This window comes from Camelus bactrianus, chromosome 8 (genome assembly GCF_048773025.1).
Source record: "Camelus bactrianus isolate YW-2024 breed Bactrian camel chromosome 8, ASM4877302v1, whole genome shotgun sequence".
NCBI classification, from domain to species: Eukaryota; Metazoa; Chordata; class Mammalia; order Artiodactyla; family Camelidae; genus Camelus; species Camelus bactrianus.
Window position 1 is genome coordinate 62202782 of NC_133546.1, and position 24116 is coordinate 62226897.

Here is a 24116-nt window from a genome sequence, read left to right on the forward strand (position 1 = left end):
TAGGGGGCTCTCATCTTTTATACTTCTTAGTTCAGTTAATGTTTTAAAGTTAAATAGTAGGTAAATTTCAAATGTTGGTTAATAAATATTGTCCCATTGATTCATCCCCCCCAACCCCACATTTAAACTTTAAATATTCTGTCCCTTTTGGCTTTTGAGATACTGAGAGTTAATTTAGGACTGAGGACTCCAAAAAGTTACGTTGAGCTATACCTTCAGTTTACCTTTCACAACTCTTTTTATTACGGTTTACAGTAATTTGCTATTTCTTGACGCATTTTTGTTTAATATTAGGAGCACACAGAAAAGAGGAGAATCATTTGGAATCAGCAGAATAGGTAGCAAAATTAAAGGAGTATTCAAGAGCACCACAATGGAAGGAGCTATGTTGCCTAGTTATGGTTTAGCTGAAGGTGAAGATGACTTTGTAAGTAAAAATTCTTCAGTTTGATGTCTGTATAACTTCAGACTTAAAGTTGACATAACAAATTGGATATGCTCACTTGTTATTTTGCCTCTTTTTTATCTTGCTTCTTACTTCAAACTTCCTTTATATTTCCCATTCTTCCATTAGTTATTATAGTTTCATGGTGCTGATTAATAGATGTCCTGCCTAACCCCTTGATACTCAAATTGTGATCTGTGTATCAACAGCATCAGCATTAGCTAGGAGCTTGTTATAAATACAGAATCTCAAGCTGCATCCTAGACCTGCTGAATCATAATTTACGTTTTAACAAGATCCCCAGTTGATTTATATGCACATTACACTCTCCATGCTGTTTTGTTTCTTTGGTATCTTTTGACATGAAGTTTTGCTTGAAATGCCTTTTTTCCTTTATTTATTTAGAAAATACATACTTATCTTTCAAAGTCCAGCTGCTTCCCAGAAGCCTTTACCTGAGCCCCCCAAATAGAACTGAACATTCCCCCCTTTGTTGCCCCTATTAGATCATATGTTAAAACATGTACCATATTGTGTTTGAAATTATGATTTAATTTATGTGTTTGAAAGTATGTTTATGAATATCTTCCCTCTCAATTAGTGACTTCCATAAAGGCAGAAATTGTCTCATTTGTCCTTTGCGTTAACAAATCTTTATTGAGCAGAGATCCTGGATCTTCATTTTGCCTTCTAATATCTGTGAGCGCTAGAGAAAAAAAGGTGATTAGGACCTAGACTTTGCTTACAAGAAACTCACTAACCTGGGTGTAAAAGGAATGAATATTAGTGACTGGATTGGTAATGACCAAGAAGGAACTGGGGAGAGAAGAGTGAAAAAAAAAAACATTTTCCCTCTTTACCCCTTCCTTTCAACGTTTTTAACATTTGTTAAAAAGGTTCACTGCTTCTTCACAATAATTTAAATGGAAGGGTATCTTATTTAATCCTTTTTTGCTTTTTAGATAATCTAAATACAGCATTTTTTTTTCTCTTTATGCCCTTGTTTTTCCTTAAGAGTATGGGTAGAAGAAAGACAGTAGACCAAAAGAGGGAGTCTTTTAAAAAAATAATGTTTATTTAGGTTTTTAAATTTTAAGCATGTTTTTAAAGTCTCAATTTTTTAATAATATAGAAAAGTGGAAAAAATTTAAAATACCACCTATAATTCTATCACTCAATAACCCCTTCTGTTAACATTTTGGTGAGTCTGTTTTTTTAAAATACCTTTCCCTTCTCACCCCCATAAATTTAGGCTACACACACACACACACACACACACACACACACACACACACATGTCTATACATATATATGCATATATAGTTTGTTATCCTGCTCTCTCTCCACTTAATATTATAGCAAAAGCATTTACCCATGTTTTGTGAACTTTTTGAAACATAATTTTTATGGGAGGAGATGTACTTTTTTTGTTGTTCTTTCCATTTACTTGAAATACAAGCTATATTTTTGCTTCAGGAATAGGAAGCTATCTTTAAAAAGCTAAGAAAGTTTGTTCTGTTTTGTAGTGGCCAAAGGAAGAAGAAAATTCTTGATTTGAAGCAAAGATAATAATAATGGAAAGTAGAAGAAGAGGGAAAACTAATCTCTAGTACTCTGAACAGAAGAGGCAGGGGTGGATACAGTGTTAAACCAGACCAAGATGGTGCCCACTAAGGATGTAGGGGGCTCTGTGCTAGTTCTAAGCTGTGGGACCTTGGGAAATCTTTGCCTTGTTTAGGAAGTTTAGAGGGAAGGGAAGTAGGGGAAAGGGAAATTGCCAGTCTCACTGCCAGGGCTAAAGTGGTATGTGATCCAAAATTGGGACCTGAAAGACATTTTTTCCTCTTTTTTTTTCTTTTTAGAAAAATGATCACCTTGATGTGATCATGTGATGTCAGTGCCTCCTTGCTATGTGAACTTGGGTAAATTGCTTAATTTTATTTTGATTTAATTTCCTCACGTATATAAGAGTATCTAGCTTATATACGGGTGTTGTGAGGATTAAGCAAGTAATATATATGAAGCACTTAGAAGTACCTAGCACATAGTAAGCACAATGAGTACTACACAGTGTTATAATACCATTATATAAATTATTGATTAAACTGGCATATGTCTGCTGGCCTGGGAACAGAGTCTGCTATGTAAGATTAGATCTCTCTGAAAATTTCTTTCCAAGTTCAGAACTGATTTACAAGTAAACTTCTGGAACATAATATGCCCATTGGTATATTGACAGTTATCTCCACACAGGGAAAAGATAATAATGAGTTAAATTAGTATTTCTCAAGGAAATAGGAGGACATCTCTTTGCCTTTTATCTTCGGCCTCCTTTATTCTTATGCAGGAAGATAAACTCTTTGTAGAGGGAACATCTATTTGAAAATGAAAAAGTACTTGGTTTTCCTTTTTTAAAAATTTTGGTTATGTACTTTTAAATAATATTAAAGGAATCCCTGAAAATTCTTCAAGAAATATTTCCCTAGAAGTTTTTCCTTTGGTTTTTTTTTTATATAAACACCATTTAAATGGTAAGAGTACTAAAACATAAAACTTTGTCCTTTGTCTTTGATATTTTTATGTTGCTAAGAATTTTGTTCTCCCATTTTGTTTCTTGGATTGATTTTGTGGAATTTCTTTTTATTTAAGAATGTTCCATTTTTGACTTTTAGTCAGCATGTTAAACAAATTCTCTATCATTTTATGATTCATTTTATTGTCTCTTCTACAAAGCCAAATCCGTTAAAAAAATACACTTGTGTTAACCACAGAAAATGCTGCCCTGTACCTCAGATTCCAGGCAATGGAGTGTGCGTTTCCCTCATACATGCTTCTCTGTTTTTCTTCCACGTTTATAAGGAGATAGCCTTGTCTCCAAAGAGTCAAAAAACCAAGATCTATCATCTGTTTTTATAGTTTTATTTATTTTTTTTTAGGCCTACAAGACTTTATTGTTTTCAACAGAGCATTAAGAAGTCCTCCTAAGATTATTAACGGTCTTATTAGGGATTACTGAAAGCCATTTTCAGACAGAAACAGAAAAAAGGATCATTGCCAGGGACTTTGTGGAAGAGGAAAAAAATTCACTTAAAAGAAAGGTGACTCCCAAGTGTGAGAGGAGAGTAGAATAGAGAGCGAAGGAGTGCTAGAATTCTGGAGAGAAGTACCTCTCTGCTACTGTTTTGCTCTGACTAGACTGAATTCTGAATTCTCTTGAGTGCTACAAACTTTGACTCGTTTTCTTAAAAAAGTGTGTTCAAGATGGTTGTGTTTTATCTGTAAAATTTTGCCCCTTTAGTATGAATCAGAGGTGTCTTGGTGACCAGGTGTTACAATGTGCCAATTCAGAGGTTCTCTTCTGATTTAATGAAGTAGACATTTTTTCCCCCCTTCTTTCTGCATGTATTTTTCTAGAACATGTTTAAAATTGCTTTTTAAACATAATTGCTCTTCTGGTAATTTTTTTAAAATATTTATTTTAAACAGTTAACATTATTAAAATTTTAGAAGCCAGGAGATGAATAAACAATCTTAACTATACAGGTGGGTCCTTTTCAGACCTTTTTTCTAATTTAATATTATTTAATGCAGTGGTGAGTATATTTATACTTGTACCTTTTTCACAGATTAAAAAATATTTATTTAGAATAAATACTTTCATTAGGGTAAGTTACCAAGTGGAATTGCTTAGTTGAAACTGTTTTATGGCTTTTTGTAAATGCATATTGCCAAACACTTTCCAGAAGGGTTTTACTTAGATCTTGTAACTAACAATATATTACAGGGGGATGGGGTATAGCTCAGTGGTAGAGTGCATGCCTAGCATGCACAAGGTCCTGGATTCAATCCCCAGCACTTCCAATAAAACAAAAAATAAATAAACCTACTTACCTCCCTCACCAAACAAACAAACAAACAAACAAAAAATCCCCAATATATTACACATTCAGTTTATCTGTGCAATTTCCATCAGTGGCTGTTATCATAAAACCTTACATTCCTAAATGAAAGATATCAGTACAGTAATTTTACTTGTTATTACCAAAGTTAAATATTTTTCTATATTTATGTATATTTATTAGCTTTTCCAGTAATTGCTGAAGTTTCTATTTTCTGTTGAATTTTCATATGTGGATGATGTAATGAAACCTGGAGTTGATGCTAGTAACTTGTTAGTTTTAGTTTTTTATCTTTACATTTTCAATAGAAAATTTGATATCACCTAATTTCAAAAGTATTAACAAATTATAGATTTATACAACTTTATAGTTTGTATCTCATATGCTATAGGTGTAAAGGTCCTGGAAATACTAAATTTTTACTGATGATTTTTTTCCAGATTGAGGAAGGTATTGTTGTAATGGAAGATGATTCTCCAGTAGAAGCCGTGAACACACCTAATACTCCTCGGAACCTTGCTGCATGGAAAATTAGCATTCCATATGTAGACTTTTTTGAAGATACATCCTCTGAAAGGAAGGAGAAAAAGGAGAGGATACCCGTGTTTTGTATTGATGTTGAAAGAAATGATAGAAGAGCCGGTAGGAAGCTTTATGAGTACTTTCTTGAAAGATGCCCATTTGTTTGTATTTCTCAGAAATGAAAATTTCTAACTGTTGAATATGACTGCAGATACGAAAGATGTTCAGGACAGAAAATTGAATGAAAGCTCAGGATATTCTGTGTTATCCCTGTTGCCCTATTTTGTGCTGCAGCCACCGGTGTTCTCCATTGTCAGCACTGCAATGGCATCGTGCTGCGACCACTTAACCCCGCCTGTCTCAGCACGGCAGGCAGCAGGACGGTGCCACCTGCAGGACACTGCCATCTCTGAGCTCATCTGCCTGTGCTAGCAGGGCACATAGGGAGTGAGGTACCGGCATCTGCCGGTGCCTGCGTCTCTGAGAGAGTTTCCTCTCTCCCCTGCCCCTCCAGCAGATGTTTTCAGATTAGCAAATGAGCCTTCTTACACATAGTCTAGGCACTTTTCAGGCTTACTGTGGGGCTTGGAGCGAGTGAGACCCCACATGAGTCTTTTAAAAAGGGAATCTCAGTTTCCTATAGCACTTTGGGTCCCTTGAATGTCAGTCACATTGGGTTTCTAAGCCAGACATTTTGCAGACTCATCTCCCAGGTGTAGATCCCAGGGATTGGGGGGCCTGTTGTGGGCCCCAAACCCTTGCTTCTCTGGGAGAAGTGCCAGACTGGTGAGATCCCTCTCTGTTCTGTGTTGCGTGCTGGGGATAAAGTTTTTGCCAAGATCATGTCTCTGCCTTTCTTACCTGTCTCGGTGTGGTCCTTTTGTCCTTTGTTGTGGAGGAACAGTTCATCTAGTTTTTAGAACTTTTTCAGAAGAAAATGATTCATATGTAGCTATAGATTTGGTATGTCTGTTGGAGGTACTGAGTTTACGATCTTCCTGCACTTCCATCTTGGACTTCTGCCCCCCATATAAGTAAATTTATGAAAACATGTAGTAACTTTTACCTCCTTTTGAAAGATTTATATGTCATATACTGTACAATGTTTTAGGAGTATACTTTTGTTTTTGCCTTTTGGACAACTGTCTTTAATTTTTCTGCTTTATTTATAAAAGTTTGGCTTAATTTGACATAAAATTAAACCCAAAATATCTTAAAACTTGTATTCTAAGATAATTTTTGTCATCAGTGCTGCAGACTTTTTACCATCAATATAATGTGCTTTTAGGAAGCCATAAGGGAAAAAGTGTATCATTTAAATACTACATTGATTTTATATGTATAGCAGAATGGCAATTTTAACATTTTTAAAACCAAAACTAAGTTTAATATAGATCTTAGAAAAATAGTATTTGCTTTATAGGATGTAACTATATCACGTTGGTTTTTCTGAATACAGGTGTTGTTTTTGAGTGGGTTCAGTTAACTTGATCCATTGCATTTCCAAATCTGTGCTAGCTGTTAACACTTTTGGGGTGTTTACTCTGCTGTGCACTGTACAGAAAAGTTCTATGGTGGATTGTTAATGTAATAGGTACAATTAAAGATGGTTATTTTTATTATAAGCAAACTAAAGCACAATGAAGTTAAGTTTTTGTTCAAGTTCACATACTTAGTAAATGGGGGAGCTGGAATTGAAATAGGCAATGTGACCTGATGCAATTACATTGTGTTGTTCAATTTTCTAGTCACTAGCCATATGTGGCAGTTAAAATTAAATTAATATTAAAATCTCAGTTCCTTACTTACACTAGCCACATTTCAAGTGATCAATAGCAATATATGGCTAATAGTACCTATGTTAAAATATAGAACATTTTCAGAATTGCAGAAAGTTCTCTTGGATTGCGCTCTTCTGTGCAATATATTAGATCAGGACAATTGGCAAATATTTGAGAGCTCCAAAATTGATTACAAATTTTTATGAAATGTGTCATTTTTGTGACATTTAAAACTTAAGCATAATTGCATAATTTTTTGAACCTTCTGTAAGCTCTCTGATTCTGTTGTAGGAAAATGTATATATTGTTGAGATGACTTCATAAATAGGTGAAAGGTATCAGTCTCTACTAAGTAACTTAAAATATTGGATAAAATATGTTCATAATGTGATGCCAAAGAATAATAAATTATTAAGACTGGAATAATTTTTAGCTTTGTATGCTTAATGTTTTAAATAGTGCATCCTCTTAGTAGTAGTTTGTAAAGTTATTTATTTCTCAGTGGGCATTCATTCGTTTTACAGTTGGGCATGAGCCTGAACATTGGTCTGTCTATAGAAGATATCTCGAATTCTACGTACTTGAATCAAAACTAACAGAATTTCATGGTATGTTGTCCTTTTTGTATAAAACTTTACATTTCAGCATTAGCTTTCTTGAACGCTGTTGAACAAGATTAACTTTCTAATTTTAAGTAATTATACTAAAGAAATGTAACAGTGACACTTGTGTACACTACTATTGATGACAGAAATGTACTGTTTTTATCTTATTTTAGCTTATTTATTTTTTCAAGTTTTTACAATGCAAATTTATTACTTTTTAAATAATAATGATATTAAAAATTTAAAATATAGCTATCCTTTAAGTATATTTTAGAAAGATTCTCTTTCCAATTTAATTTTTGTTTATCTTAATGTGGCGGAGAATTTAAACCAGATATTTCAGAGTTGCTGTGTTCTTTTGCCATCATCTGAAGTAAACATGTTTGCTATGCAACATGGCAAATATTTTGTTAGATTTAGTTATGGAGAAAACACCTTGTAGTTGTATGTTTCTTTTAAGGGTAGATCAATTATAAAAGGAGAACATTTTTTCTTTTCAGTTCTTTCTCTCCCTTCTCAGTCTCTCTTATCTATACATTTATTTTAATTAATATTAGACATATAGTCATGAAATATTTCCAGTCATTTTGTATATAGATTGTTAAGTTTGAATTGTGTGTTCTGAATCTTTTTATTTTAAAAAAGCCATATGGAGTGTCCCCTGAGCCAAATTCAGGTTTCTTCTGAATTGAGAAGGGCATGGAGACTTCTTCACCCTGCTATAAGAACAAAACCCACAATAAGGAGATTATTAGAAGACAAAAATACAAGGTCCCACTGCATACTTTTTTGCCCGGATTTTGAGTTTGTATTTGCCTTTAAATAGTTTTCTCTTTGCCTTTTGCCAGTCTGGTACAATGCCATCCTTGTCTTGGTCTTTCTCTGAGACTTTTCCTTTTGGTTTAGTTGAGAGAAGATCATTTATCTCCATAATTTAAAATCCTGGATCAACCAGTATTGGTTGGACTCCCAACAGTACTTTTCCTTTTTGGCACTAAAATTTCCAAAGTCAGCACTATCTGAGAAAAAAATGTTCATGGTTTTAAAATTTTGCTTTTAAGCTTACATAGCATTGGCAAGATACTTCCTTTTTCCTATGATGATAGAGTAGGTATTTCTTTCTTTCTTTCTTTTTCTTTTTTTAAATGGAGGCACTGGGGGTTGAACCCTGGACCTCATGCAAACTAAGTATGTGCTCTACCTCTGAGCAATATTGCCTCCCCTCCACCCCAGTAGGTATTTCTTTAGTAAGATTTTGTATAATAGAATCCCACCAATTTCAAAATAATCTCATGATAATTTTTTGAAGCTTTTTGTTTTTACTAGTATAGAAGGCTAAATAAATCTGTGTCAGCTAAAAGCAGTGATCTTTTGGTTATCAGTAGACTCAAGTTCTTTGTTCTGAACTTCTGTCTCTGAATTTTGTCAAGATTATTTAAAGGATAATGTCACATCTACAAGGCAGCATTGTGAATCTGAATTTGCCATAGTAAATCATAAATTAGGTTTTTAAAATAGTAACAGATCATAGTAATAACTTTCATATATATTAATTTCAGGCACATTTCCTGATGCCCAGCTTCCTTCCAAGAGAATTATTGGCCCCAAAAATTATGAATTCTTAAAGTCTAAGAGAGAAGAGTTTCAGGAATATCTCCAGGTATAGCAGCAACATAATTTAAAACGTCCTCTAATTTTCCCTTTTTCTCTTGTACATACATATGTGCTTTGCCTTAGAAATACCTGTCAGTGTGGATTTCTAGAATTCTTTTATTAAAAAAATTTTTTTCCCATGTGGAAATGGATCATTGTCAAGAGTGTGCTTTTAAAAAACAATGATGACCAGTGAAATACCAGGTATTTTCTTGGAGGGAAAAAAGTCTTGTGTTGGGCTTAGTGTAAAACTTCTGGTGTGGAAAGTTAGAAGGAAAGAAAAACTTTTGGTGTAAAAGATTAAATGCATCCTAAGAATACTGGGTGGTTTTTGTTATTTTGTGTTTTGCATTTTCTGAACTCTGGAAATTTCCCTCCTGTTTTATTTCTTAATTCTTTTTTTTTTTCTTTCTGCAATTGTAGATGTTTTTCCAATTTCTTGGCATTTTCTTACTCTCTACCATTCATCACTTTAAATTAAATACTGTTTTTCTCAATGTGTGTACATTTTGTTTTGTAAACAGTGTAATTGATATATTTCTATTGTTGGTATAGTCTGCTTAAAAGTTACTTACTTGAAACTTCTCTAAAATTAATGTCTTTTTTCTTTAATAAAGTGAATAAGGCCAAAGAGTGGATACTTTCATTTGTTTTATTACAAAAAAAAAAAAACTCCTTTATTTGGGCATGGAATTTTATAGTTTTAAGTGTTAATTCAGTTAAATTTCTATGTTTTTTAGCCAACAGTAAGTACTTTTAAGTTAAAAATATTTAACAGTATAAAGGAATATTTACATTTTATTTTCTGTATTTGAACTAATGAATATTTCAACCCAGAAAACATTTTTTGTATAAGTTTTTGGTGGTATGAAAATTGAAATATGAAATAACTATGAACTACTGCAAGAGTATTTGAACACAGCATATGCAAAAACCGTGTCTTTGTTGATATCATTAACCCATTATTTGAACTGACTAATTCTTTCTAAGAATTAGAGAACCTCATTCTAGAAGAAATATTTTCTGGTAATATGGAATTAAAAGTTGCAGTACTGGTATTTCATTTATATAGATTTCTGCTCGTAGAGCTTTGTAACTATGAAATAGTTACAAAACATTATTAGGTAAGACTGGGTTAAATTTGGCTTTAAAACATCAGTTTATCTTGTTAGAAAATAGTGTTGCAAGGACAGACAATAGAGTCTCCAAGTTGTTTCGTATTTCCATGTTTGGTTCTCTGCAAAACCCTTTATACCAGTTTCCTTTAATTATCAAGAAAGTTGTATGATATTGTAACACTTGTTCTGTAGTCGAGAAACTGAGAAGTAATATAGCTAATCTTGAATCTTCCTTCCTGTGTGTCAGGTACTGTGCTCAATGCCTTATCTAACAACGCTTTAAGTGGGTAGTGTTATCTTCATTCTGCACATGAGGAAACCGACTCTTAGGCAGTATAGGAACTTTTCTAGGGACACCTAGCTAGCGAATGGACAAGCCAGAATTCAAACCCATTCGTGTCTGACTACAGGGGTCTTACCTATTATGTGATGCTATTCTTTCTATAGATGTGCTTTGTTATTATTCTGAATATAAAATAGCTTTTGAGGATTTAAATTCGTTTTCTTGGTTAAAAAATCATTTTAATGTAGTTTTCATCACCCTTCTATATTTTGAAAACTGTTTTTTCCTTTTTTTTTTTTTTTCTATTTTTGTTCATCAAGAAACTTCTGCAGCATCCAGAATTGAGTAACAGTCAACTTCTGGCAGATTTTCTCTCCCCCAATGGTGGGGAAACACAATTTCTTGATAAGATACTACCAGACGTAAATCTTGGTAAGTCAATTTAAAGAATCATGTAGAGTAGGATGAACTGAAAAGAAAGGAAGTAGTATTTTCAGATTAATTTAGAAAAATAGTTTATATAATGAAGCAATATATCAAACTCTGAAGGACTTTTTATACACTGTTAGTGGGAATATAAATTGGAAAACCACTTGTATGTATAACTGAATGACCCAGCAGTTCTTCTCTGAGATGTACACTTGAGAGAATCTTGTATTCATGTTTAGGAATGTTCATAGCAGCATTGTTTATAATAGCCAAAATTGGAAATAATACAAATGTTTGTCAGCAATGGGGTAGGCAGATAAATTGTAGTAGATTCACAAAATGTATACGTATGGCAATGAATACCTGTATCATGCTTGGAACGGTGTTGATAATCTTAAAAATATAATGTTGAATTAAAGAAGCAAGACACAAAATTATATATACAGCATGATTCCTTTTATATAAAGTTCAATACCGACTAAGCGATAAGGTAAGTCTGAAAAATTTGAATAAAATTGTTAGAGATAATAATGAAAGAAAAGCAGTATTTCTAAGTCTATTTTATATAATGTAATCTTAAGTATATATAGAACTAAATGAATGGATTAAATATTGTAAGTGGGCATTTGGCTTTTATCCGTATCTCTCCAAATAAATACATATAGTTGAGCTGAAATATTTGGTGTGTGTTTGGTAGGGGATCTTCCTATCTGGGGAAAATGTGAGAACATTTTTTATTTGGTTATATGTAATGTTTAGGGTATAGAATTGGGTAAACCTGGTTACTGACTAGGTTTCACTGAAGGAGAAGAAATGATCAAAGATGATCCAGGTTTCTATGTAAACAACTGGATGAATGCTGTCACTTGCTGAGATAGGGAATACATTTAGCATAGTTCTGAACTTGTTGAGTTTATAGAATCCAGTTCAAGAAATTTTATAAGGAGGAGAGACCAGGAGACAGGCATGAAATAGAGATTTGAATGCTATTTGAAATCAGAAAATCAGACTGAGGAAATAATTTGGCTCAGGAAGAGCATGTAGAAGAGAGAAGCATAGGATGAAACACTGTAATTTAAGGAACCTGGGAAATTCTAAGGCAGGAGTAGTTTATGGGGGGGTACCAAAAGAGAAATAGCCTGGTGAGGGGTTTGGAGGTGTGCATGTTATAAAACAACCTCTTTTTAAATTTTTCATTGTTTTTTGCTGTTGCCATTAACAATAGCAAAATTGCTGCTTTTTCTAAATGAGCTGAAAGAAGTTTAAGTTACATTTATCAATTTTGACTAATTTTTGTAGTCACTTCTAACTGCTTGAGAAAATCTTATGACGTTTAATATTTTATAATAAGGGAAACTGGAGATAAGATCAAGAAAAAATTCTGGCAAACAGGATTAGAATGTGTATTCTTAATCTGAAATTCAGGATATCAACTATTCAAATAGCCAATTTACATGTTTAGCAATTTTTAGGACTGTTTTTGGACTAACTTTTGCATAGTTTTTGATATCTTTATATACTCACTATTGCTTAAAATCTTTTGCAGACATTTCTTATGGAGTATTTCAAATATACACAAACGTAGAGAAGTTTGTATAATGAACTCAGTTTGTATAATAACTTCAGCAGTTATCAACATTTGGCTTGTTCCGACCCTTGCCCTACCTCCCACGCCACTCGATTATTTTAAAGTATCCCAAATGTTGTATCTATAAATAGTTAAGAATGCCATATTTGTTGTAAATTTTTGTTAAATGTGAAATGGTCAATTATAAATATTTTTATCATTTTGCTTTTTACTTGGCTGTTCAGTGTTTAAAGTTACCCAGTGAAGTATTCATATGAGCAATTATGCAGTATATTATGCCTTTATAAAATTAATATTTTACTTTTAATTGCAGGGAAAATTATAAAATCTGTTCCTGGAAAACTAATGAAAGAGGTGAATAACTGATTTATGTGCATTCTATAAAATGATAGTTATAAGCTTTTTAAAATATCAGTAAATTTTAATGAGTTGTATGATACTGAAAATCATAGTCTTGATTTTTGATTTTTATACCATCATCTCCACAGAAAGGTCAGCATTTGGAACCTTTCATCATGAATTTCATTAATTCTTGTGAATCTCCAAAGCCTAAACCAAGTAAACCAGAACTGACCATTCTCAGCCCTACTTCAGAAAACAATAAGAAGGTACTATACACTGCCTCAAAGAGCTATTAAGTTTGAAGTTGATATAGCTACTTGAGATGACTTTTCCATTATAAGGAGAATCCTGTGTTTATGAAATGGGTGGGACTTTATATTTTCCTATATGGAAATCGGTAGTTCCTTGGTTATTTGCTATAAGAGAGTAAATGTTTCTTTGGAAATTGTATTTGCAAGCTTCTACCATTTCTGTATTTTGGGGGATTTTTTAAAAGTTTTCTTAGATTGCAGATCAACTTCCAGTAATCAAGGAATTAGTTGCTATAATGTATTTGTTTATTTGATGGTATTATCTAACTTTAATGGCTTATAAAATATTTCATCCATTCGTTAAACCCTGCAGTTTATTATGTGCCTGCTGTTGAGGGCTAGGCACTAGGAATAAAAAGATAAATTCCCTATCTGCAAGAAGATTAGTTTTGTGCCAGAGAAGTACCCAGCAAGGGGAACGATGTGAGCTCAAAGAGCAGCCCTCCTCACCTCCCAAAAAACTTCATTTTTAAAAATTATTATTAAGGGTACATTTAATTTTTTTCACTTTGTAAGTTTATTGTTGGTAAACAGAAATCCAGTTGATTTTTGTGTATTGATTTTTAATTCAATAATCTGGCTAGACTTATATTAATTTTAGTAACATATCTATTAATTCTTTTAGGTTTACACACTTATCTGCAAATGATGGCAGTTTTGTTTCATTCATGGCTGGGACCTGTTACACAGGGCAAATGATTGCAGTGTTTCATCATTAAGTAGTACAGCGTAGCTTTTTTGGTAGATACCCTTCATGAGGTTAAAGAAATTTACATCCATGTTTATGGGTGCATTTAGCCTGTCATTTTTCTTTCTCATTCTGTTTTTGTCAGGTTTTTGTATTAGGGTTATATTAACCTTTTTCAATTTGCTGGTAGAGTTATAATTGGAATTACTAGTTCTTTAAGTAAGTGTTATCTTGGTAAAGCCATCTAGGCCTCAAGTTTTGTTTGTAGGTAGATTTTTTTAACAACCAATTTAATTTCAGTATTCTTCAGGCTTATTATTTCATGAGTCAGATTTTGATAAGTTGTATTTTTTAACAAATTCTCCCGCTTACCTAAATTTGAAACATTTTTGGCCTGAAGTTGTCCTCTTCGTTTTCTCAGACATCTGTAATTATGTCCCTTTTATTCCTGACATTGTTTGTCTTCTTTTTTTCTTTTTTAATCAGTCTTGTGAAGGTTTTGTCCATTTTATCATCTGATTTTGTTGATCTTTTCTATCAGTTATTTTTAGTTCCTTAATTTCTGCTATTTAATTATTACTAATGATAATAGTCTCTTTTTTATGTGTTTTTAGGATAAGTAGAGCTGAGATTTAGTTGCATTTTTTCATTTTTGCTGTAATTCTTCATATCTTATTTTTTTCACATACTAGGCCTTTGTGGGCTTTGACTGTTACTGTCCAAATAAACTACTTAAAGCTTAATGTTCATCTCTGAACATCCTTCGATTGAATAGTGATAATTTTTAAATCATGTTAGATTTAAAGTTAGCTATTGTTAATGCTTTCTATATCTTTACATGTTCATTTCCTCCTTTTGGTGTAAAAAATCAAAGGGGTTCTTTATGGGTAATAATTGTCTGTTGTGTCTAAAATGATTAGACTTTTATATAATATTTTGACTCCTCCCCCCAAAATCTTGTATTTTTTCATTCAGTTTTGGGTATAAATGTGGAATCTTGGAGGCAGATCTTAACCTATCTGATACTCTGTTTTGACTGGAAAAAGTTTCAATGCCTTTGCTCTGTATCACCTTACCTTTAGTAATTATTATCAGCAGGTATAGTAAACTATATCTTTTTTACTATTTCATCTTTTCCTTTAGCTTTTTAATGATCTGTTTAAGAATAATGCAAACCGTGCTGAGAATACAGAAAGAAAGCAAAATCAGAATTACTTTATGGAGATGATGACTGTAGAAGGAGTCTATGATTACCTGATGTATGTAGGTAAGAGCTACATGGTTACTGTTCAAACATGTTTCATTTATGTGTTGTATTTCTTCTGTGATGCAGATGAATGCTCTTGAGTATCGCCCCATTGTAAATTTTTTTAATTGAAGATACTTTTCTAAGAATTCAATATATATATAATTGGTCTTGAACATATTGAAATTACTAGTGTTTACAAATTAAATATTGACCATTTGTGCTTTTTGTATTGGAAAATATTCAGATATCTTTTTACCTTAACAAAGTGTTCCATGTGATCCTTCCCAGGAAGGGTGGTTTTCCAAGTTCCTGACTGGCTTCATCATCTCTTAATGGGAACTCGAATCCTCTTTAAAAACACCCTGGAAATGTACACCGACTATTATCTTCATTGTAAACTAGAACAGCTGTTTCAGGAGCACCGTTTGGTCTCACTCATAACACTTCTTAGAGGTTTGTATTTTCTCATGTTTCTTTCATGTTTTGTGTTCTCTAAATGATTTGAATTGGATCTGAAAGAGTGAGAAGTTTTGTTTTTCTTTGGTTTATTAGTTTTTCTATCACGAGGAAATACCTTGCATATAATAGGTGTAAATTCCAGCAGATGTTTCTTTTTGTCTCTTTTTAGATGCTGTATTCTGTGAAAACACTGAACCTCGCTCTCTCCAAGATAAGCAAAAACGAGCAAAACAGACTTTTGAAGAAATGATGAATTACATTCCAGGTGTAATATTTAAAAAGTTGTTTAATATAGATTAGTATTCCTTTGAGGTCACAATGTATAATTATTGAGGCTAATTTTTACTGTGAGTTTTTAATCTTAGAAATAGTTATATAAGAACTAATTAAAATTAACTCATTAGTTAATAAAATTTGGTTTTTATGGTGTTTGCACTGAGAACTTTAAGACAAGACTGTTTCTACTCACACGATAGTTAGATTCAACAGTAGCTCAGAATCAGAATGATTAAAGTGATGTGTTTGTGGGACCGTTGGAGTCCCGCTGCTCACTTCACCATGAGAAGAGCTCCACTGGTGTGTAGAAGATCATAATTCAGTCATTCATTTCAAGTTTATTGAGCACCTTCTATGTGCCAGGCACTATGTAGAGTGCAAGGGATATAAAAATAGTACTTGGGTAGCTCAGTCTGGCAGGAAGACAGACATGCAGACAAAACATACCTTTGACAACACAGGCATATTCAAGTTACACAGTATCTCAAAGGAGGAGGGTGATCACTTCTGCTGTGAAGGAAGTAGGCTTGGACCACTAAGTAAATGAATGATAGCAATCTCTTACTGAGATGGGAGCTATGAGGAAAAAACATCGAGGGGTCAAAGTAGAGGATACTCAGCTTGGGACATTTTGCATGTGAAGAGTCTATACACTGTGGGAGGACATGTCTAGTAAGCAATTAGATATCTAGGTTTGGAAACTAGAGGAGTGATGGTGTCGGGTAGAGAGATGGGAGTCATGTGAGTGGGTCGGTATGCCAAGGGAGAAAATACAGAGTAAGAATGGAAGAGGGCTTTGGAGAATTCCTTGATACCTTAGAGAAGTCTCATCATTGAAAAGTGAGTCTCAGAATGGTCCTGCTGCTCTGCATGAAGACAGTTAAGTTAAATCCCTGGTCTGAATGTGAAAGGGAACAGAAGCTGTTTTTGAGTAAATCTTCTGTAGGTATACAATGAAGTCATTTCTGTCCTGTTTTGTACTATAGTGGCCTTCAGCATTCATGGAAGGTTTTAACAGTCTTAGTTTTGATATTCAGAATCACGTGGAAAGCCAGTGAATGTAATAATTTGTTATTTTGCTCAGGCATGAATTTGAATCACATCTGCTTCAAGACTTCCATTTAGAAAGAAGTAACTAGTGAGGAAGCTTAACATGCCTTTCTGTTGTCCTCTCCTCGTTTCTTCCTTAGCGACCCCTGAAGGATCTGAAAGGATCACTTATTTTTGTCCATTACGCTTCATGCATATTAATTGGGAAATTCTATGCAGTATTGGTGAACTGGAGGATTCACACAGATGCACATTAGGCCACATATCTTGAAAATATCAAGAATCTACTATGCTTATTACAAATTAAACTCTTAGGGTTAGACTTGCCTCATATAAGCAAACATAAAATGAGAATTTTCCATGAACAGCATTAAGAGTTTCATTATGATTGGGAGTGGGGGGGAAAGACAAGTATTTGAGCACCTTGTTTACTTAAGAATACTTTTCTTTTCCTGCTTAGAGGAGAATATCCAGCAGAGATTTTAATAAGGACTGATTCTCTGTGGTAACAGGAATGATTCATAACAGTCAAACATGAATTGGAACTTTTGGGACCCTAAATTAGTATTTAAACATTTCCCCCAAAGATTGTTCTGTAAGATGGTTTATAATTAGTAATCATGCAAAAAGTACAGAAATAAACTGGTCATATTCACTGAAGAGAGTCTATGTTCACCATAAAATTAGACTTTTAAAAATATTAAGATACCTGAACATTATGAAAATAAATAGAGCAAAATGTAGACACCATCCTGTCCCCACTGTGCAGAAGGAGCCCTGTGCTCCAGTTTGGTGTTAATCCTCACAGACAGTTTTTATACATTTCTATACATATGTGTACAAATGTACATACATAATTTTAGAGTTTCCTTTTTTTTAATTGCAGTGTAGTCAGTTACAATGTGTCAATTTCTGGTGTACAGCATAATGTGCCAGTCATGCATATGTATACATATATTCATTTTCTTATTCTTTTTCATTCAGAGTTATTACAAGATACTGAATATAGTTCCCTGTGCTATATAGAAGAAATTTGTTTTATAGGTTTTTATTTTGTTTTCCTTGAATGAATAATAAAATATGTATTATTTCCCAACTGTCTTTTATCCCTTAATAGTATAAACCGATTTCTTTACTGCAATAGTCCCCAGGGCCTGCAGTGTGGTTTGCTTCGTGCATTGTGAATCTCCAAAAGGATACACGATGCTGCATTTGTCAGCTTGACAACAGAACCCTGTTTTTCCAAGAGCCTCTTGCGAAACAATTGGTTTAGGAAATGCTGATTTATAGTTTTTGCATAAAACCAGGGAAATGGGGTAAAGATTTTGCTTTATGATTCAGTCAGTAATGAGTCACTTTATAATATAAAATTGTTTCACATGTGTCTTTCTTGTTTAGATCTGATAGTCAAATGTATTGGTGAAGAAGCCAAGTATGAAAGCATCAGACTTCTGTTTGATGGTTTACAGCAGCCGGTTCTCAACAAGCAGGTAAAATTCATTAAAGCAGGTGGACTAGTGTTGGCTGGGTTTGTTGAATGACACAGTAGGGTGTCTGGTATGTTATTCCACTATGAAGTGATGCTTTACTAAATCAAGGCAGTGTAATTCAAACATTCGGTAGAAAAAAGTGTGTTTTATTTGTTAACTCTTTTTGCTGATTACCTTTTTTCCCCTTTACAATATGAATTGTTTTGGTTAAAAATAAATATATATTCATTGTAGGAAATTTGGCATATACTGAAAACTCATGAAATAAAGTAATAGTCTAAACAAGAATTCCATCATTCAGATTACGTAGAATAACCACAGTTAACATTTTACTGTTCATACTCTGTACATATTGTGTTGAGATCTTAATATAGTTACAGTTTTGTACCCTGCTTGTTTCCTTAAAACTGTTATTACACATAAAATATTTAACACAACATGAATTATGAGGCACAATAATAAAATGTCTCCAGGTGGACACAGATGTATCTAACACTCACCTTAAGAATAGAACATTATGAATACTACTGAAGCTAATTTTGTGCTCATTTTATATTGTCAGTTTCATTCTCTGCCTTCTCCTTTAGAGATAACCATAGTCCTGAATTTTGTGTTTATCATTTCTATGGGGGTTTTTTGTCCTTAATGCCTTAAAAAATAATTTTTTTTTTTTTGGTGCTTTAGCTGACTTACGTTTTATTGGACATTGTGATACAAGAACTGTTTCCAGAGCTCAATAAGGTAACTGAAAAGCAGCAGTTTTTTTATTCTTTATGTTTTTAATGGTATACTGATGTTTATTTAAATTAGGGACACAAAAATTAAGGAAATACTTGTGTTTCTGATCATTTTAAAAGTGAACAACCTTAACAAATCGCTCTTTATGTATATATTTTAGTTCAACATGCTCAAACACAGTGGATTTTGGGAGATAGGAACTTAATCCTCCCTTGATTTCCTCCCTCCCTAATTACAAGCAGAGAGGGACGTTAAACCCTGCGGAGTCTTCCTGGGGGAGGTGTGGGTTTACATCCTAGCAGTAGAAAGGGCCGAGCTCTGCAGGCTGTTACCTGCAACACTGAACGCTGTGTAAGTCAGATTTGAGTATTTTTGAAGCAGTTGAGTTTATATTAACCCAGGAGCACAAAATGAATTGGAATTGGAGGATGGTAGTAGTATTACTGTATTGAATCTTGAGGATTTTGAGTTTTGAGCATTGCTTTTTACTGTTTTTATTTTTTGACTAATCCCTTTGGTCAGATGAAATAACTGCTCTTCAAGGTTGTGATACAGCAATGAAATGTCAGTTTGAGGAAACTAGATTTAAATACAAGTTTTCAAGTTATAGCAATATTAAATTATACTGGAACAGGGTGGCGGTTATGGACATTTTGTATTCAACTTACATGGGAATCAGTATCAAGAAAGCTTCAGTTCTCTGAGACTTATGCCAGCTGATTTCCTGTGGGTTTTTAAGATATATATATATATATATATATATATATATATATATATATATATATATCTTAGGTTATATATATGTCTTAGGTTAGAATTTTAATACACTGGAACTGTTAAGCAATTCACAAATGAACTCTAGTTTTGTTTTTTTTTTTTTTAATCTTCTATTAAATAGATTTATTTTTACTTTAGGTACAAAAGGAAGTTACCTCTGTGACGTCCTGGTTATAAAAAACATTTGGATTTGGGTTTGAATAACCAGTTGAAATTTCTGTTGTGCTAGGGTAGTAGACATGCACTGTTTTTTTCTTTTACTTTTGTATATTTTGTATATATCATGTAATTCAGTGTCTGAAATTTTGGATTTTTGTTTTGTTTTGTTTTAATAAAGACTAACAGACTTAATAATAATGATTAAAGGTGATTGGGTCTCATAGCCTTTCATTTTGCTTCTGTTATCCAAATTTTATTAGACATACATCACTTGTTATTGGTGTTTTTTAAAGAGATAATTCATAGTCTCCTTGGGGCAAATAGATAAGACAGATAACCTTTGTATTGTATCACTTTGAAAACAATTATGTCTCATGTGGAGAAACAGAAGTAAGATCTGCTTTGCTTTCTTAGAGTTAATACATTTTAGTAGATTCCCTCCCTACCCCTTTTCATTTTTCTACATAGTGAACTGTGTGTCTGTAAGGAAGACATTCTTTATGAGTTTTTCATAACAAACAAGGATTTCTCCTTACTCTTGCTGGATGATTGACAGGTTATATATAGCTGTTTTGGGTGTGAAAACAGTACTTAAAGATATTTGTGGTTGTGTGGTTGCAGCTACATTTCACTGAATGTATGTAACTATATTCCAAAGCTTACATAAAAATTTAGTCAAGTAGATTTTTGGTTTACATTGTCTCTCCAAAAGAAAAATATGAATTAAGTGTATTCGTTTAGGAAAGTTAACTTAAATGATTATCTTTGAAGTTTCAGTGTTTAGAACTCTACTTATAATTCCTTCCCCTGCTGTGCTTTTGTCCTTGAAACACATTTGTCTGTCAAGATTGGCCATTTTGTGTTTGGATATTGGCTGCAGTGTTCATTCAGAGTATATTTACTGAGTTTCAGCCATGTAGCAGGCACTGATAATGCAGGATCTCTAAATATAATTTGGAAAACTAACCCATTTAATGATACCATTCACTTATTTTTTTCCCAAGGTTTTAAAAAATAGTCGTTAGGTATTATAAATTTTTGTGAAGGTTTTGTCAGTAGTTCTATTTATCTTTTTAATTGCTTAAAAATTCTAGAATATGTATGCGTTTCCGTGAATCAGTGCTTTAATACAAAGCCTTAAACATTTTACTGATTTCTCAGGGACAGGTGGCAAATCAATCAGTCTAACTTTTTACATTTAAATCCATAGCATTTTGAATATTATTTAAAATGTCATGGTGACCTGGAAAAATAAAATATTTTATAGCCCTTTTTATGCCATCCTCACCTACTTTCCTATAATTTTTGGTATTTTATTTATTTAGATGAGAAAAGAGTTATGAGTGTATCAGTCAGCCATGGCTGCCATAATAAAATACCATAGATGGGGTGACTTAACAGAAATTTGTTTCTCACAGTTCTGGAGACTGCTAAGTCCAAGATCAAGATGCCTGCAAGGTAGTTGCATTCTGAGACCTCTTCCCTTTGCTTGTAGAAGGCTGTCTTTTTTCACCGTGTGCCCACATGACCTCTTTGTGCAGGCAAGGAAAGAAAGAGGGAAGGAGATATTTCTCTGTCTTCTTCTTCGTATAAGGCCATAAGCTATTGGATTAGGCCTTAGAACCTCGTTTTTAGTTACCTCATAAAGGCCTCATCTCCAAATATAGTCGTATTAGGGTTTAGGGTTTCAACATACGAATTTTAGGAGGACATATTTAAATCCATAGCAGTGGGTGAGCTCTATTTAAAGAAAATGTGATGTGTGAAAATTTACACATACAAAATTAGTCGTTCACATTATAAAAGGGAAAGGAACTAGATGCAGTCTGTTGGTCAGGCATTTTATACCACATTTCATTGTCCGTCACAGTAACTGTGAGTTGGTATTATTCCTATTTTATAGGTGAGGATATTGAAGCCAGAGAGTGGTGAAATTGGAATTCAAACTTAGATCTGTCGCTAGTCTTCATGTTCTTGTCAGTGTTACCCCATAAAAGGAGCTCTTATTTCCAAAAGTGGTCACTTTGGATCCCTCTGATGTATTTCAAATATTTTACTTTGAACATTCCTTTCTATCCATCTTTATGTGTGTCCTCTAGTGCATGAGCTTCACACCTGGAAATGTGTTTATAGAAATAACTATCATTGTTTCTGGTTGGGGTGGTACTATGAAATTAAATAGATGGAAGACACTTTGAAATTTATGAAGGACATTGTAAGTTTGTATTATAAATATAATCATTTAGTTACAGATATCAGAAGAGTCTGAGAAATGGTTGAAAGCACTTAAATTTTCATTTATTGACTTACTAAAAACCATTAGATTTTATAGTAGAAATATGAACAGAAGTCTAATTTGCCACTGTTCTTTGCAGACTGTGTAATGATACATACACAAGTTGTAGTTTCAGATTTGGTCAACACTAGAATAAAATGACTGACTGACTGAATGAACAAACAAGTAAGTCTTGCAGGTCAGAATGTGTTCTCTTTTATGTATCCAGTACTCTTTTTCAACAGTGCTAGATATATGAGGTGAAATCTTTAACCTGAGGCCGATGGCCCCTAGAAGACTGTTAAATCCAGTCAAAAATAGCTTTTTTATTTCACTGTGTCTTGTTAATTTGATGTTTTTTAAATGTATGGATTTCCTTACTTTATCTGTATAGGTCTGAAAAGCAATCAACATCAAATTAAAAATTTTGAGCTCAAATTTGATTAACTATATTTATTTTTCTTTATAAACTAATACCAACATATCTTAGTGTCTGACTTCATTACTGATATGCTCACAGATTATTTAATGATTAAATTACCAAAACAAACCCCAACCCTGTGGTGTTATTTACTTCTAGCATCTTCTTGCCTTTCATAAAAATCTAGATATCACATGTGAATGTACATTGTTGGAGAGGAAGAACTCGGTATAGTTTTCAAGACGGACACAGAAGGTAGTGTTTTTCTTTTTAACATCATTTCATATTTATTTGTTGTACTAGAAAATTCTTGGGAGTATTCATTTCTCATTTTCGATGTTCCAGAATTGGAACATCTTTATTTGGAGGAATTCCAAGGTAATTGGGGACAGTGCATTGATGTACACTATGGAAGCCAAGCGCTGGAGTTAAATCCCCACTCGGCCTTCTTTTATCTTTATGAAGAACAATTTAGGCCTGAACCAGGCTCCGCTTGTTACTTGCTCCCATCCGCCTGGGGGCTGCGGGACAGTCAGAAGCCCTCGCGGGTGTAGCTGTGGTGGAGGCGAACGCAGCAGCACCAGGGCGGTGTATGAAGGCCGTTCCTGTGGCAGGATTTTAGCCATGCCTCACGTTCCTTGCTTGCTCTGCATTTTCTAGGCCTGGCTCTCCATGCCTCTGGATGATTCTGGGAACTAGCTCACATCCTTCCAGTATGTCTCTGCTTACAGACTTTTTTGTAAAGTTTTCATGAAGTATTTCATTTAAAAATGGTTCCTAGAGAGCTCAGCACTACTTACTAGAGAGATGAGATCTAGCTTGTTTCAGAAGTGTGAAGTGCCTCCTTTGGACAGCACTAGTTAGGAAAACTGTCCCTTTTGATTTGCTGCAGTTGAACCAGATCAGTTTCTAAGATGTATCCTATTTTACTAGTACAATAGTAACATCATTTATAACCTTTCATTTGTAAGGTTGCCTCAGGGCTGTCCCGGCTGATTATGTAGGTCATTCGGGGGACTGTTACGGGTTGAATTGTGTCCCCTAAAAAGGATGTTGACGTCCTGTGGCAGAACTTGAGTCCCAACCCCCAGTACCTGTGAATGTGACTTTATTTGGGATTTTACAGATGATTCAAATGAAGTCATTAGGGTGGGCCTGATCCAGTATGACTGTGTCTTTATAAAAAGGAGAAATCTGGACCCAGAGACAGACAAGTCAGAGGGAAAAGGATGTAAAAATATGAGGAGAATACCACCTACGAAGTAAGGAATGTCTGAGGCTACCAGAGCTAGGAGGAGGCCTGGAACAGATTCTCCCTCCTGGCCCTCAGAAGGAACCAGTCCTGCCGACTTGATCTCAGACTTCTAGCCCCCTGAACTGTGAAATGATGAGTTTCTGCTGTTAAAGTCACCCAGTTTGTAGCACTCTGTTACAACAGCCCCAGGAAGGTAAATGTGGGAATGGTACTGATTTTAGCAAGCCAAGCCATACATCCATGGGGCCACGTACTCCCTGAGGGGCCTTACTCTGTGTTGTAAACTGCTGAAGGCAGCGCTGC

General features: G+C 33.8%; 1 protein-coding gene across 4 annotated transcripts in view; it reads left to right on the plus strand.

Annotated features, from left to right (window-relative positions):
- SNX14 (sorting nexin 14) overlaps positions 1-20073 on the plus strand; it is a 58476-nt gene extending 38403 nt beyond the window's left edge. For all 4 annotated transcript variants that reach the window (XM_074368661.1, XM_074368662.1, XM_074368659.1 and 1 more), the window contains 13 exons: positions 295-427; positions 4785-4986; positions 7172-7255; positions 8812-8912; positions 10627-10738; positions 12637-12677; positions 12812-12931; positions 14808-14931; positions 15202-15366; positions 15542-15637; positions 18097-18188; positions 18873-18929; positions 19842-20073. In XM_074368661.1, the coding sequence (XP_074224762.1) occupies positions 295-427; positions 4785-4986; positions 7172-7255; positions 8812-8912; positions 10627-10738; positions 12637-12677; positions 12812-12931; positions 14808-14931; positions 15202-15366; positions 15542-15637; positions 18097-18188; positions 18873-18929; positions 19842-19880 (1366 nt within the window). In that variant the 3' untranslated portion in view covers positions 19881-20073. The remainder of the gene's footprint in view (positions 1-294; positions 428-4784; positions 4987-7171; positions 7256-8811; positions 8913-10626; positions 10739-12636; positions 12678-12811; positions 12932-14807; positions 14932-15201; positions 15367-15541; positions 15638-18096; positions 18189-18872; positions 18930-19841) is intronic.
- Positions 20074-24116: the final 4043 nt, after the last annotated feature.